The 17,270-nt window shown below is 39.5% G+C and overlaps 1 protein-coding gene across 1 annotated transcript; it reads left to right on the top strand.

Annotated features, from left to right (window-relative positions):
- Positions 1 to 5,435: 5,435 nt before the first annotated feature.
- On the top strand, positions 5,436 to 15,925 carry LOC144049421 (tumor necrosis factor receptor superfamily member 10A-like). Its single transcript, XM_077562334.1, has 10 exons — positions 5,436 to 5,582; positions 7,712 to 7,862; positions 8,040 to 8,168; positions 8,293 to 8,404; positions 8,487 to 8,578; positions 9,167 to 9,256; positions 9,349 to 9,377; positions 10,580 to 10,816; positions 13,306 to 13,348; positions 15,137 to 15,925. The coding sequence occupies exons 1-10, from the start codon at positions 5,565 to 5,567 to the stop codon at positions 15,421 to 15,423; spliced, it is 1,188 nt and encodes a 395-aa protein (XP_077418460.1). The 5' UTR covers positions 5,436 to 5,564; the 3' UTR covers positions 15,424 to 15,925.
- Positions 15,926 to 17,270: the final 1,345 nt, after the last annotated feature.

Here is a 17,270-nt window from a genome sequence, read left to right as displayed (position 1 = left end):
GGTGCCAAACTTCTAAAAACCTTCAGTTTGCAAACTCCACCTTGGTAGTTTTCCATACATTTCTACTAATGCGTATGCCGTTCACTCAACGCACCATAAAATTCTGTAACAAGTTCATTCAGAGCAAGCTGTGAACATTAATCAACAGTCACTGTCCACAACATTAGTCCATAGCGTGCAAAAGTTGTTCTTTTGTCCCGCCCTTTCCTTTTTGGTCGCATATCTGCGAGCTGCAGGCAACCGCCCCTTCGATAATGTTAACTGGCACATGAGAATGACATTTACCAAAAACTGACATGCAGTTTATGAAGATTGGCATTGTAAAAGGACAGTAGGGTGTCTATTTGACAGTATGCTACCGACAGCAATTCAGAACTTCCACAAGAAGAGCAATAATGGCCCAGTACAAAATATAGAATATTTTAAATGAATGAAATAATTGCTAGCTAACGTTATTGGCTCCATAATTGGTTAAAGCCAAGATGGAGTGTTTTGACTTGAAAATCACCGCATATAGAGAATGTCAGGGGATATAATAAAAGATTCTAGAAAACATTGTCATATTTAAGTGAGTGATGATGTAAAGATATATTTAGCTTATTTTTATGACCTAATTGTCCGGTGTTAACAGGGAAAAATAATAAGGTGGAAGTAACACTATTTAGGAATGTAATCAAACGTCTATCAAATGAACCACACACGCATAACTATGTCTATTGTGTCGCTCAGTAGTGTTGTGGGTGAGTGGAACCTAACCCTTCGTCACTGTAGGGAAAAGGTTGAAATGACTGTTTTAGTTGTGACCAAACAGTTCAATTTTGGACTCATCTGTTCACAGAAGGGACTTCCAAACATACAGTCCTTTTGGCAAGGGCTTCAAAGGTTATTTCCTCAACAGAGGATTCATTTGGGCCGTAAACTTCTGAGGCCTTTTTAATCCTTCGCCCTGCATACTTTCAAAAGTATCTTCCATCCGTATTACTTTTGCGGCCAGTTCCTCATCAGAGTCTTGTTCTTCTTCTGTATCTTTACCCTCAAAGACTTCTAGTTTCATGGTCTTGAGCTGAGTCCCGGGCGGGCGCAGACGGTGCAGTTGGCCTGACCGGGTTTTGTCTGATATGTGCGGTTTGAGGAGTTCTGTGTGGTAGGTGGGGGCTGCACCGTGCAGACAGTGATGGGTGTGAAGGAGAATTTTGTATTCGATGCGGAAATGTATGGGAAGCCAGTGCAAAGTGAGTAGGATGGTGGATGATGTGCTCAACTACAACTACAGTTGTGCTCATTAAAATGCTCATTAAAATACCCTGGCATGTTTTTGCATGTGTGTGCGCTATTTTACAGACGATATCTATGATAACAGAAATGCCCTTTTTTCACTCGTGCTAAGTGGTTGTGTGAAGCCATTTATTGTAACACGGGGTGGGGGGTACTGTTTACGAGCATGCAGGCGCTAGACTGGACAGGAACGGACAATATGCACAATCTAAACATGCTTAGCAAAAGAACAAACATTAAAAGGAAAACTAATTAACTTGTGATGAAGTGATCTGAGCAGACGTTTGGAGTATTTTGTGGGTTCATCCTTTCTGTTGACATTGGCTTACTTACCACACTCACTGATCACTGATTTAGTGAAATCACCTTCATGTGCTCGGATCTTTGGAATGGAATAGAATCCCAATTTACATGTACCCAACACAAAACAACCATTTTGATTATAAAAAGGAACACTTGTTTGTTGAAATTTATAAGAGCACATCGTACCAACTGCTAGGAAAGCCAAAAAATATGGTGGACACATGACATGACATCACACGGGAACTATCTATTGCCTGTATGTAAACGTAGTCTGTATCAGTCTGGATCAAGGTTTGATAGCCCAATTACAATATATTATATTACATCACAGACATGGTCATGGTGTGGGTTCGACCCATCCGACGCCAATCAGGCCAAGTGTCCTTTTTTTCTGAAATCAAAATATGGTCACCCTACACTCGAAAAGCCGTACAAACTTTCCTTTATAGCAGTTTTGTTTTGTTAACTAACTGTTAACATTTAGTACATACCTTTGCATGTGAAGTACTGAAGTAGGTCCTTGCCTGGGACATCTCTAGATTGTAAAAAGCTCTCCAAGCTAGCATGCATGCTCCTACCAGCACGCTTAATTCATGACCCGTAAATTGAAGAATTTCGTTCCCCTCCAAAAATAACATTGCATGATTTTGCAAGAATTACTTTTGTTGCAAAATAACGCAAGAGAAAATTTTAAAACTTATTGGGTTATAACACAAAAAATATCGCAATAAAATGCAATAGATTTGCAATATAACGCAATAGTATTGCAATATAACACAATAGTATTGCGTTATATTGCAATCTTAAATATTTCCGTCATCTCCCCTGGCAGGACAGGAAAGCATAAGCTAGGATAGGAAAATAAATATTCTGGGCAAAAACGACAATCCGAAGAATCCACTTGCTGTCGCTTAAAAATAACATCACAGTTGCTCAGGGCCAATCATGGCTCACCTGGGCTATGATTAATTGTTCCTTGAGCACTGAGGAACCGTGATGTAATTTTCAGTTGATAGCTTGAGATGGAGAAAAACAGGTGGATTTTGGTGCTTAATTCATATTCCACGAACACAATACTAATCAGAATACCTTAGGCTTGTGAGGTCACATAGAATATATTATTGTGAAGAAAATGTTGGGGTTGATTTTCACAACCAATAAGGAAGTGACTAATTGTCACCGACAGCCGATGACAACATTGACATGACACGTTTGTCGGTTTTTTGTTTTTGTTTTTTTGCAAAAAAGATATAAAGGGTGTCCATAAAGTCTCTTTAACATTTCAAAAAATTATTAAAAATACAATTGATTAGATATTTTATTTAGATTTGTTCTATTGTATTCAGCGATTATTAAAGTTTTTTATCACACTGCATTTGTGTGTTTCAGGGATTCTGTTTGTCAAAGGTCAAAGGTCGCCCACTCCTTCCTTTATCTAACACTGTCCCTGTCTCCATAAATTTCTTGTGCCATGCACGAATTGACGGACGTGATGGTGGATTTCTTCCATACTTAGTTCTGTAGTTTTGCTGAGTCTGCCTATCCGATTTTGTTTCAATAAACCATGAGACACATTGCGCCTTCTCTTGAGGGGTATCCATTTTGTAGGGGTTCATTCAACATCACCTCTTTGACAAAATCAGGATCCCTGAAACACACAAATGCAGTGTGATAAAAAAAATACTTTAATAAACACTGAATACAATAGAACAAATCTTAATAAAATATCTAATCAATTGCATTTTTAATAATTTTTTTAAATGGTAAAGAGACTTTATGGACACCCTGTATATATATATATATTTTTTCTCTCTTTTTTCCCTGGAGAGCTCAGTATTGTTCATTCGGTAATTTTACCGATTTGACATGTCATCATCATTGCTCTCTTTTTTTTTGTATGTGGGTGAGTATGTGTATGTGCGTGTGTGCGTGCGTGCATGCGTGCGAGTGTGTGTATTCATTAGTTCACCTAAAACCTATTAAAAAATCCCATACCGTTCACCTAAACCACAAACACTTCCAGCCAGAGTCGTGAGGCCGTCAGGAGACCCGCGGAAGGACCAAAGAAAAGAAAGGAAAGTGAAATCCAGCACCGACCAGACACCACCCACCAGGCCACCAACCAGAGTCCTTCACCAACCCCAGAGACATCTAAATTCCAACAAATCAGGGAGACCTCAAGAGACCAAAGGAGAGACTGAGGAAAGGAAGGAAGGACAGACGAAGCAGAGTGAGATCCGCAGACACCAGCCTCCACCGATTCAATGACCTGAGGAAGAAGCAGATTGTGTCTGAGTTTCGATAGATGCTGGTGTGGTGGATCTGGCATGCATGAAAATCTCTACCAAAGAGGGGAGCCGTCGACCCCTGCCAGGACAGAGCAAGCGCAACACCTCAGGGACCCCCGGGCCCCGCAGGGGCCACCAGTCGGAGAGCAAACCCAGGAGCAGGCGCCCCCCACCATAACACGGCCTGCGCCCCCAACCCAACGCAGCAGGACGGGGCACTGCAGGCCCGCCAGGCACCCCACCGGTCCACAGCCCCCGCTTCCCCCCCCAAGTGTGTGTGTGGAGCATTAAAATTGGGAGCAGGTGAACCGGAGCAGAGGGAAATGATATCCCCACGCTCCGATCCACCTGCCTCCCAGGCATGTCAGTGAGTGTATGTGGTGCATTAAAAAAAAAAAAATGGGGGGGGGGGGGGGTTGCGGCGCGGCGGGGACACGGACAGGGGACCGCAGCACTGCTCTATACTACGGTCTGCCCCAACCGATGGCGCCCCCGACACACACACACACACACGCACACACACATAGTTGTGTGGTGCATTAAAATTGGAGGGGAGTTGTAGGGCGAAGACGGTGTTTCCACCCTACTATTTGATTCATTGCAACCCCCCGCAATAGAGTTTAACTGTAGTTTTTGTTAACCCTTTTTGTCCTTAAGCAACACACAGATACCCCAAACTGCTCCCCTATGCGTTTGCTGCGATGGGTTAAATTCTGAGGTCAACATTTGTGTACATGACAAAAAAAAAGTACATTATTCTTATTCTTGAAATGCATTGGGGAATTTATTTATTTGTTTATTTGTTTATTTTTACAAACCTAAGAAATTCTTCACCGAATAAAAAAAAAACGCTGATAAGCATTCAATGTACATTTTACATGAAAAACGAAAGCGGGAAGGAATGGGGAAAAGAATCAGGGAAAAAAGAGGGAAAAATAAACAATAGAAATATTGATTTTTATTTTTATTTTATTCTATTCCATTTTATTTATTCCTCTATTTATTTTTAAATATGAGAGTATGCGAATCTGCAAGTGCATAACTGTATGTGGGGGTAGACTACACTCTTAGCCCCACACACACACACACACACACACACACACACACACGCACACGCACACATACACACACACACATGCACACGCACGCACGCACGCACGCACGCACACACACACGCACACGCACACATACGCACGCACACACGCACACGCACAAAACATGCTAAATAGTCCCTTTGCATTTATCAGAACCCAAGCAGTGGGTGATCCCTGCTCCAGAGTGTAATGTTGCCATTCATGGCATTGACATGTTCACTGACATGAGATATTTACTTTCGAGATGTATTAAAGATTTTAAGAAAGAAAATGGCTTTTGCAGGGGAACCATGACGCGCCTGAGAAAAACTGTTATAAAAACGAGCTTCAGCTTATCCCCCCAAAAAAATTGGCATTACTTGATTTGATTTTTGTTACACTACATTACTGGTATTTATTAGTTGACTTTTGACCCGCCCTTGTTTGTATTACGAGCTCCTCATACTTACAGACAGTGCACTATTTTGCTCCGCCCTTCAACCTTACGTCATGACTCAAGTAATTTAGTCCCACCTGCGAATTTCCTTGTCAGTATCAAAAACTTTTTCGAGGAAGAGTATGTGACTGGTTCCCGTCTGCTGGACTCTAATACATTCACCGAAGAATGAACAGACTCCCGATTGTAAGTTTCATTCGCACTTTCTTTTGAGGAGAAGCACATCGCCAGTTTTACAGTTTTATGGAGCTTTCCCCACGCGCGTCGAAAATGCATAGTGTATTGTACCGTCGGCTTGTTAGGCGTTGGGAATAAAGAGTACAGAATACCGGTAGGTCGACCCCCCCCCCCCCCAAATACTAATCAAAATACCTTAGGCTTGTTAGGCGTTGGGAATAAAGAGTACAGAATACCGGTAGGTCGACCTCCCCCCCACCCCCAAAAAAAACCCACAGAGGTTTACTTGCAGATTGTCTGTGGGAGTTTCCAGTGAGTTTGTTAACGCCTGGATGCCAACCGGTGAAGACTTGCGAAATTCCACGCTGCTTTGTCATTTAATTTCCCCTAAAAGCAATTAACGCTTTTCAATAGTTATTTGAAGTTCTGCTAATTGGTACGTTTCTCGTGCGTGGAATCATGCACGGCAATTTCATCAATCATCGATCGCTCTTAAAATTGTATAGAAAGTTGTTGTGAATTTTACGGATGCCACTCCACTCCTGTAACGGAAGTGTCAGCATTGTGGTGGACAGCATCTTCATATGCCAAGGATTTGAGCTATGCACGGGGTTTTCAATGAAATAATGCTGCAGTAGGCTATGGGTAGTATGGAATAAATGTACCAGTGTTACATATTCAGAAAAAAAGCAATTTTGTCCTGCTAGGCCTACATATGATTATTTCGCAGGATTATAATTTACACGCTGACCGCTAATCATACTGTTTGGAACGTACCCACAGATGGACAAATTTTTCTGAAATAACATTACAAAGAAAATTTTGAGTTGGTTTCATTGTCCTGCACAGTGGACCTAGTTACTAACATGAATTCCACCATCCGTATAAATCACCCACGCATTTAATATTTAAATATAATTATAATGATAAAAATGGCTTAACTTGTGACTGAGATAAAAGTGTCTTTCCATCACGACAGATCTGTTTCAGAAGGTGTGACTCATGGGTTGTCAATCATTTGTCATTTGCTCACTGGTGCACACTAACGGCCTTGCAAAACTTCAAACTAGTAATATTTAGTGTTGTGTTATCTCAGACAATAAAATAATCTGTAAAATATTGCTGAATGCAAGGATTGAACAGCTCCTGTTGTAAACTGTTGCTTGAATTAGTCACTGCAACTCAGCCTTATGCCTATATCCAATTTGCGTAATACATTTATTGTCATCCGTCATCAGTCATTTCTTCCGCTACTCACCTGATTTTACAGTTAAGTAAACATTTAACATTGTGGGGAATATTCGACACATTATCTACCGACCCTGGCTAGCTTACACAGTAAGCGGCTAATTGTGAGACTCCCGCTGGAGGCAGTGATTGTCAAGAAGCCTTGAGCCGAGCACAAGGCATTTTCCCAGGCCACTTAAAGCAGGCGTGGGGGAACTAGGAACAGTTCGAGCTCCAGAGTTAGAAGAAGAGCCTGCGTAAAAGCAGGCCAGACAAAGAGCACCGCCTTGGGCCGTGCACATAATAGTCATAAAAAAATTATTTTTAACATATGGTGGGCGGCTCTTGGATGGTTGTTTTTTAATGTACACAGTATTTTTTTTAGCATCATATGGGCTTTTTGCACAAATACACTACTTCCTGAACTTAGTACCACTCCTTTATTTCCTGTCATTAATGATTCGACAAACCTCAGTAACCTCGATGACAATGGCCAGACACACCTGGATCAATGAATTTGTCCAATCATGAAAGACAGGAATTGAAGGAGTGGTATTGAGTTTAGGAAGTAGTGGATTTGTGCAAAGAGCCCATTGTTAATAGTGACATCTAATTTTGATCTCAGGCATATGTACTGTAACTATGAAAATAAACTGTCAGAAAGCGCTGATATTTTTGATCAAATTTTCATTTATTCGTGGGTGTTGGAAGGTGACAAAATTTGACAATTTAAGGAATGGCAGCTGCAGCTAAAATTCTGTCATTTTTATACTAGAAATGTCGATACTATCAGCCATCTTTCTGTTGTAATTGTAATTTATATATTAGATACTGAATGAATACTAAACATTACAGGGAGGTAACTATACCGATTTCATTGGTTGACCAGGTCCTCTCTTTCCCCCCCATAGGTAATTTCTGTTTTGGTTTGGTCTTTTGCACCCACTGCCACATTTCCTCGGGCTGGCCTTGACTTGCAAAGCATCAGGACCCGGCGGGAAGCCATCTGCGGAGATGAAGAGTACCGGAACGGCAACATCTGCTGCTTAAAATGCCCAGCTGGTAAGGCAAATGCAGGATCAACTGTGTTTAGCCCACTGACAACGTTATGTATTTGTGACACACACAAAGAAGAAGTCCTTCACATAAGCACAAAAATGGTGCTTGGTGAAGATTGGTCAAGGGACAAATTGACTTTGATGCTCAATTAAATGTTTGACTGCTTTGTGCTTGTTTCAGGTACCCATTTGAAGTCTGCCTGCACTACGTCAGGTCAAAAGGGGCAGTGTGAGGAATGTGCATCTGAAACATACACAGATCATGCCAATCACTTCAACCACTGTTTCGCATGCACCACGTGTCGGGCAGGTACTTTATCTTAGTGAACTTGCATTATTGAAAGGAATGACTGGGAAAGGTGTGACAAAACATTCAAAATTTTCCAACTGATGTCAGGATAAATTCCATAATCCAAGGCGTTTTTTCCCCTTAGATCAGGAGATTATCCGGCCTTGTAACATCACACAAAATGGAGAATGTCGGTGCAAAGAAGGACGATTCTGTGCACCTGAACAAGCATGCGAGATGTGCAAAAAGTGTTCAAGGTCACAGTGTACATTTTCTTCATTCATGACAGATCAGTCATTTGTATTTGCTTCAACTATTGTTTGCCTGCCTTTAAATTAGGTGCGAGAAAAATGAAAAGGTTGTTCGGAACTGCACCGCTACCTCAAACACGGAATGCAAGAAAATCCCAATGCAGTCCGATTCAGGCTCAGGTAAAGTGAAAACTAATAGTTTGGATTCTACAGATCTGTTTCAGTCTTGTCATTATTTTGTTAGCATGATACGCATATTAACTCATTCACTCCCAGCTATTTTCACTAAAGCAATCCCCTTCACTCCCGTCTGTTTTACCGGATTTTGACTGATTTTGCAAGGCCCACAGAAAATTGTGTGTTCTATTGCTATAAAAACGTGAAACATACCAAAAGAAAGATTAGAGTCTCTTCTTTCATCAGGAAAAAAAGTATATTTATATCTCTTTCTGTTTTGCAGTTTTATCATTATTCACAAACCTGTTGAAAACACTGGCAAAAGAGAGTGTTGCAACATGGCCCTGGCTGATCTCTTATACTCTGCTGCCACCTGCTGGCCGTTTTTTGTAACGACTACCCTTGCTTTAAGTGACCTACAGTATTCTGTATACTTAATCATAAAAAAACGTATAAATGTATAAAGTATTAAAAAAAATATTTATAAGTTTCTGGGTTCAAATGAGTTAAGATGATCTTAATATATGTTCAAATGGATATCATATATATACTATGGTGCTTATGTGATTCTCTGACCTCTCCTCCAACTAGCAAACACTGCCTTTATTGTCGCAGCTGTGCTCATTGCCTTAGGGTTGATGATTGGGCTGATTTGCTGGTGTAAGACGAAAGTGACAACGGGTAGGTATAACCAAACAAAACTTGAACAATTCTTATCCAAATTTTTTTCAGATTTTGGATAATTAATCTTGGTGCTTGCATCTTCTCCGTAGAAACTCTAGGAAATGAGCTGAAAGCTGAGGTGAGTTTCATGTTAACATTACTTGGAGAATAATTGTACAATGGCGTATTAGGCCCACGAATATATATAAAAAAAAATCTGGGTGGGTGGGTGTTGCTAATATTCCGAGAAAAAAACTCGCAAATTTGCCACTTAATTAAGTCGAAAATTTGCCACTTTATAAAGTTGTGAAAAAAAAACAAATACACCTGGCATAGCTATAGTCTGTGAGGATTTATGGACTATATGCCACGGAGGAGACGGGACTTCTGACTTACGGGTTTTCATCCATCAACTTTGTTTCCGTTTTTGGTTTGCGACGTGTGGACCGCGTCCCAGTACTAACGCTTTCACCTTTGTGCCCCTCGGTTGCGCATTCCCGTCGACAGGTGCGAGTCTGCGAGTGTGTAGTCTCTCTCTGTGTCCGAAGCATTTCAGATAGCCGAGACGCCCTCCCGCCGATGTGCGGGGGTGCGAGTGTTGGAACGCGCCCAGCAGTGCCCAGAAACGGCGCTGATGTGTAAAACCCGGAAGTCTGTGGACGCCGTTTATAAAATAAAAAGGCATGATTGAGACGGCTTCATTCTTAAGTTTAAATTAACTCGTCATACACAGCAGCTAGAGCGTCAACACTTCCTGATCCCCTATCAGCTGACTAACACTAACCAATCAGATGGTAGCATACTTGAGGTAAATGTAAGCGAACAACGGAGAGCAGCAGATTTGACATCAACTTAGCTACTTGTACAAAAAAATAACAAAATGTATTAATGTGTAAATAATTCGGTAAACATAAATGTACAAGTAAATATATATTTTAACAAATTAACTTAAATGCTTGAGCCTCAGGATGTGACCTTCGTAAAGCGAGGCATCTTTGTCGCTAGCCTCAAAGAGCGAATGCTTAACATCATATGATTCCTCTCTGCTGAAGCAACTACTATCTCCTTATTTAGAAACCAGACCGAAAAGTATTGGCACAAACATCCGAGTACTATGCTATTAGTATTTCTTGTGAGTCCTTGAGTTGTTTTCTCGCAAATCTGCCACTTTTTAAAGTCGCAAATTACATTTGAGAGTTTTTTTTCCTATGAATATTGCCCCCACCCTCGAAAAAATATAAATTTATATGTGGCCCTAATTCGCCGTCATATGATTAAGGAGGAATGCTTAAAAACAATTTTTACACAAGTTACGTTAAATGTTTTCTTAACCTACCGCAGCACATGCAGGAGGGGAAGAATGAACAAACCCAAAGGCCGGGATGCTCCAGTCTGATCTTTTCTCAACCACGGGTGAGAGTTCAAAGCTCATCCGCTATTGAGGATGAGTGTCAAGCGCTGTTTGAAAGCCGCAACAGCTCTGCCAGTAACTCCCAACAAAATCTAACCAGCCTGCCCCCTGCCTTCCCCGCCTCTGCCCATGGAGTCTATCTGGTCGCCAGTCCGCCCGATTTGAGGGTGAGCGCAGCAAACTCAGGCCTGCTTCATTTATGCTTCTTGCCGTCTCACTCTGCCTCTCACCTCTTTATGCCTTCTTGTTCTTCCACATTTTTCTCAGGCTTCTGTGAAATCTTAAAGCTTTCATTTAAATGTTGCGTTTTTAAAGTTTAAAAAGGTAACTTTTCTTCAATTTAAAGTGCTTGACATTGAAGTAATGTGGAATGTGAAACCGTATATCCTATCCATCTTCTCTACTGCTTCTTCTCATTAGGGTTGTCGACCCTGGTGAGAGGTTGGGTACACCGTAAAATGTGAAAACCTATTTCAGTATTTGAGTAATGCTGAAGAACAACTATGTTGTCTATAAACGGCCAAGATTCTTCACACACTGGCAAAAATTTCAGTTCAAAGGGAATTTGGTGTCTTGGCTGGACACTACTGTTAATTTTATCCTTAATTTTAATATTTAGTCTCTGTTTTAGTCCAGTTTTAAACACGCTTGTTTAAAAAAAAAAATCATAGTTAGTCAGCCACATTCCGTTTTTATTTAGTACATTTTTAGTCGACTATAAACAGAGTTGGGGAATCCAGGTCCAGAGAGAATAAACCCTGAAACAGTTTGACCACAGCTGCTTCTACTCAACAGGTGCTTCTTTGAGCTCGTTTACCTGGCAGTTAAGTAAAAGCACCTATCTATGGCAGGGTTTTTACTTTCTGGACCTGGATTCCCCAATCCTGGCTATAAATCTAGCATTTTAGTCTTTATTTCAGTATATAAACATAATTTTATTTGTCTAGTTTTAGTCAACAAAAACTGTCAAGGGTTTTAGTCAGGACAATCATTTAACCCCTGTATTTATTTGTCATCAGAATATGTTGAACATTTTGGATCCAAAGTTATTTCACATTAAATCTTTTTGATGAAAAACAACTTGACACACAATTACAGTATATAGACATGTGGTTACTATGGCTCCATGCTAAGAGCTAGTAAATTAGCCAGCATTGATTAGTGGTCGGATTAACATTACAATATTGTTAGAACGTTATAGCCGTTCCGTTGGATTATGTATTTTTTTTCAGCGTGAATCCACTTCCTGTCTGTCCCATATGTTTGTGCATATTGCACTTGCTAGCTGCAGATTTGAGAGGGGAGGGGGGGTGGAGGGGTTTCACATGACTGTCACATTGACATATTAGCAGAGATAAGATTTTACAAAATTATGAAATTTTTGTCTCAATTTTGTTCATAAACTAAAATGTCCATAGATTTTAGTCCAGTTTTTATTAAGTGAAGTACATTTTCGTCTCATCTTCATTAGTCGACAAAAATGCATATTGGTTTAGTCCCAGGTATTGGAAAACTTTATTACAGACTCAAAAAAAGGTCCAGATAAAAAAATTAAATACAATAAATCAACATTACATAAAAAGGATATAAGAGACACATAAAAGAACCATTCATAACATATATTTACAGTGCAATTAGTGTCAACCACTTACACACACGGATAAAAAAATCAAAAGACCTCAGAGGAGACAAATATCATGTAGTGCTCAACTCGATGCGAGTCAAAGCCATGATTATGTGTTTCTATAGTTTATTAATGAAGGTTTTAGTCTAGTCTAGTTTTAGTCCGGTGAAACGTGTGTTGACAAAATTATTATTATTTTTGTCGTTTTCGTTGATGAAATTAACACTACTGGACACACAATGTGGCAAAAGAAATATGAAAACAGATTTCATTGGGACAGTACAATTGTGCATACTGTTTTGCAATGAAAACATATTTTAATCTTCGAAATGTACGGTAGTTGTCTAGAATGGCAAAAAAAAGATTGAAAACTCTCAAATGTTTTTGATATAATCACACACTGATTTTTCCCTCTTCCACATTCTTTAGTTTACAGACAAAATTTGACCATTCATCAACCCAATTTTTTTTGTGTGATTTGCCACAGGAATTGCACTGTGACAAAGTGCTTGTTTTGTCATTGGCGAACTCTTGTCCATTAGCCCTTCAATGATTTAGTTGAATGAGCTTTTTCAATTTATTTGGCAGAAAGTTGCTGTTATCTCATGCAGAAAACCATATTGAATGAAGTATTTAATAGTATAGCAATTTGATCTGTCACCAAGTATTATACTGTACATTATTTCAGGTGGTTTTAATTCAGCTCAACTAGCTTTTCAAACTAAAATCATTCTTTTATTTGACGAACATCCGTGCTTATTGATAGTGCTACTGAATACTTTTTTTTTTTTTAACCTTCATTGCTGTTTACACATTTGTCTCCAATTGTGTTATAGTTATTAGTGTTGCTGGGAAACCGATGAGTCATTGGCACCTGCCAAATAACAAAGCAAGAGCGTTTCAATCACCACAGCAAACTTTTCTTTTTCAACCTGCTTGGCGAACAATTGCTTTCAATATTTTAAATGGGCACTATGTAATGTGTATATATGATGTATTTGGAAATTCAATGCATTATATGTTGTTATTCAGGAGGAGGAGGAGGAGCCTTTTCCAGAGCTGATTCCTGTAAATGGTAAGTCTTAAATAATTTCTCTTATTCGTAAGTATGAATAATGTTAAGAATGCTGTTGACCTGATTGGTTGTATGGGCCTAACCTTGCATATTGTGCCTACGATTTGGCACAGATTCAGTCATCTTTCTTATATCTCAATTCAATGTGTTCCATTTAAAACAAAACAAATGTAGAACAAATTTCCAAATTGCGACCTATCATTCGGCCTTAGAATTTGAGTGTAGCTACAGTAATCATTCCTTTCATGATATTTATTTAATGAAATCCAATAGAAATTAGATGTAACTGACTGTGCTCAGAAATCTCTTGAGTTGCCAAACCATTAACAGGTAATCAAATATGTTGTGACTCTCCAAAACAAACTATACAAGATACTTTGCGTACAGTCATGGAAAAAATTGAGACCATGGCATGTTTTCTTCAATTTCTTGTTCATGTTGATGTCTGGTGCAACTAAAAGTGTATCAAGTGATCAGACGCCATTGTACAATTATTCACACAAAAGAAAAGCACCATTTTTGATAGTACAATGTCATATCTATTTGTGGAAGAAATTGTGAAGTGACATTAGTTATCAAGAAAAGTAGAAAACTTTTGGAAAATGTCTCGAATAGCTCTTAAGTTAAACTCTTATGAAATGTTTGTTATTTATATATCAGTCCAAACAAATGTACCTTTCAGTTGTACTAGGCATTTAAAATGAACATGAAACTGAAGAAACAAGTGTGGTCTCTTAATTTTACCATGGCTGTATAATCCCAGCAATTTGTGAGTCCTTTAATCTGTTTATTCTCATTACTGCTCTTTTCTCATAAATGTATTATTGCAATAAGTTTTTAAAAATCCTACCAATTCGTTTCGCCGTCATCTTCCTGTTACGGATGCCCAAAGGACAACTTTACCAATGTAGTAGTGTAGCCTGGGTGGTGCTAGCATCGAGTGTCAGACCCAATGGGTCGACCGCAGTTTACCTTCCACAGCTGGGGCCTGCAGGTGGTCGTCACTAACGCTCGTGATTCGGTCCCGTTGCTTGTCACTTTCTGCTTTGCTCTCGCAAATTTTACTAGCTATTTTTTTTAATTTTTTTGTAACTAGCTCTTCCCGCTAGCCACTCTTGTTAACTGCTCTGGCTAATTCCGGCTCGCTCTCTTTCGGTGTCGCTCGCTGGGCATCACAGCGGCTGCCAAGTCGTCGTCGCTCGCTAAAGTGCTCGTTAGCTCACGCAAAATAAAAATTGGTGGTAGGCTTGCGAAATGTGTTCGCTCTGAGCCACCATAGAGTGCGTGCTCCTGTGTGCTTCTTTTTTTCTTTTTTTTTCTTTTTTGAGAGAGTTTAGTATTGTTCATTCGGTAATTTTACCGATTCGACATCTCATCATCATTGCTCTCTCTCTCTCTCTTTTTTAATTTAAATTTTGTATGTGCGTGTGAGTGTGTACTCAGTTCACCTAAAACCTATTAAAAATCCCCGCCAGGCGCCCCACCGGCCCCCAAACCCCCAGTTGTGGGGTGCATTAAAATTGGAGGGGAGTTGTAGGGCGAACAAGGTGTCTACCCCCCCCACACACACACACGCAGTATGTGCTTCTAATGCTATTCTTTGACCACTAGATGGCACTAAGGACTACACAGTGGGCCTTTAAAGAAAAAAAAATCGGGACTTTCTTCCTAAACTTAATACAAATCCATCAAACGTAAAGCCAAGTGTTAGTATTCAGAATAAGAAAGTAAGCAATTTGTGGAGTTAAGTCAAGATACCTGAATGGAACCATTGTACTTTGTTTATAGGTGAAGAGTCTCTCAGGAAGTGCTTCCAGTACTTTGAGGAAGTAGATATCGACTACTACAAGAGATTCTTCCGTCAACTTGACCTGAGCAGCAATGTGATCAAAAGCAAAGACCAACTTCAATATGAGGATAGGATTCACGAATTGCTGAACATTTGGTTTGAGAAAGAGGGCAAAGACGCAAGCTTAAATGACCTGCTGAAAGCTTTACTGAACTTTGATCAAAGACGTACAGCTGAGATGATCAAGGAGAAAGCACTGGAAAATGGTCTTTTTTTTGAGAAGTAAATCGAACTTATTTGCAGAAAGTTTGTGGTTAATCTGCATACTTCTAGGTTTCGTTGGTGATTTAATCACACTGAGTAATAGAACAAATATGCTTAAGGGAGGGAGGGAAGCATTTCAGCTGCAACTTCAATTCAAATGTCTGTTTGAAAGCATTTCAATCAACTATCACAAGTGTTTTGTTCAAGTGTTATGTTCTCTGTAGTGTCGGTGACATTACTGACCATGTTCCTTATTTTGGTGGATGAGCAAAAGTGTGGACATATGGACACTGGTTTGTTGTTCTTACTGGATGAGGATGATTTATGCCAAAGAGTAAGATGATTTACATGCTTACTTGCATTTTTGGTGGTTTTACAGCGCTTGTATCTTAACTCGTGGTTGACCTGCAAAAATGTACCGCTTTAAAATGTGCTGCTCATTTGTCTCCTGTAAAACGGTGTCTTTTGTTACTGTTGGTGATTGACAGTTAATGTAATAAACTGCACTATGGCTGTTTCACTGAGATGGCTGTCCGTTACTCCAGCCACCCTATATATATATCTATTTATGAAATCATTTTGTGTGAAATGGTCTAAATGGAATCCTGTTAGCAAACAATGTGTCTTGCCTTTTGGGTTGCTCGCTACTGCATACAAAATGTTTCTCATTTTAACTTATTTTGTTTTTGAAGTACATATTAATATTATTAAACTAATGAAGGAGGTAAGCTTCTCAATGGACACTTTGAATGCTAGTGTGAAGCTGTATCGTGTAACTTGAATCAAGACGCATTACTGACAGTGTTATTGCCTTTAACATTCTTAAAATGCTTCATGTTTGAGATGTTTTTTAGGGTGGGGAGGGACTGTCAGTTTTAAGGTTAAAATGTCAGGTTATGTGATGCTGCTATATACATGTATCTGTGAGGTTTGAATAAATTACAAATTAATTAGGCCAGTGATTATGTTTGTGCAAACTCTAGACTATCAATGTTGCAGTCATTTTACAACATCTTTGAAATTGATATTTGTCAACATTGGATTGTACGTATTCCATATGTGTAACTCTGCTGGTTTCTGTTTGGGAGCTGTTGTACAACAATAAAAAAAAATAAAAAAAATACATTTAAGTTATGCACCGTTTTGTTACTTGTTACAAATACTTGCTCAAGGCTTACCCAACACGACTACTTGTAGAGAGTTTTACTCAAACTTGACTTATATCGTCATGTGGATAGTTGAGCTTTGCTGCTACTGTTTTTTTTTTTTTTCTTCTTCTGTAGCTTACAAACTGATGCTGATATACTGTGAACATTCATTAACTGGCTGTGGCTTAAATATGAGTGCACCTTTGAACGTGTGACTCAAGGGATGGGTATGTTGTGTCCTGTTAATCTGCTCATGCGTCAGTCCCTGTCTAGTGGTTCGACGAGTCTTCAGGTATTTCCCTTGATGAAAGCTTTATTTGTTTACGTGCTTAATTATTTGACCGGTGTTGAGGGAGAAGCTCTTTCCGTTCCAAAAAAATAAAATAAAAAATGTGTGGGGGAATTATGCGGAGGTAGTAAGCCAAACCTGATTTAAAAAAAAAAAACACTTTTTGTTGTCCGTCAGGTTGTTCAAATTAGGCCCTATCACACTGTAACAACACACAAATCAATTCACTCATCACTCACTCCAATAGCAAAAGGATTGCACACACAACCATAGACAAACTTGACCAGTTATTGTCGTCATATTTTCTAGTTAAGCTGGTTTTGCTCTTGCATCACATGAGGTTGATGGAATTTATTATGCATTCCTTCCTTATATGGCGTAACTAAGAAGAGGACATCTGGCTGTCCTCCAAGCTCAATCTTATTTTATTTG

The sequence above is a fragment of the Vanacampus margaritifer genome, chromosome 3 (assembly GCF_051991255.1).
Source record: "Vanacampus margaritifer isolate UIUO_Vmar chromosome 3, RoL_Vmar_1.0, whole genome shotgun sequence".
Taxonomy (NCBI): domain Eukaryota; kingdom Metazoa; phylum Chordata; class Actinopteri; order Syngnathiformes; family Syngnathidae; genus Vanacampus; species Vanacampus margaritifer.
This window is presented reverse-complemented; position numbering and strand designations above follow the sequence as displayed.

Excerpts from the sequence above, each read along its gene's own strand:
- LOC144049421 (XM_077562334.1), top strand. Across the intron at positions 8,405-8,486 it reads ATGTGCAAAAAGTGTTCAAG|GTGCGAGAAAAATGAAAAGG; the intron begins GTCACAGTGTAC and ends CCTTTAAATTAG. Across the intron at positions 10,817-13,305 it reads CCAGTCCGCCCGATTTGAGG|GAGGAGGAGGAGGAGCCTTT; the intron begins GTGAGCGCAGCA and ends GTTGTTATTCAG.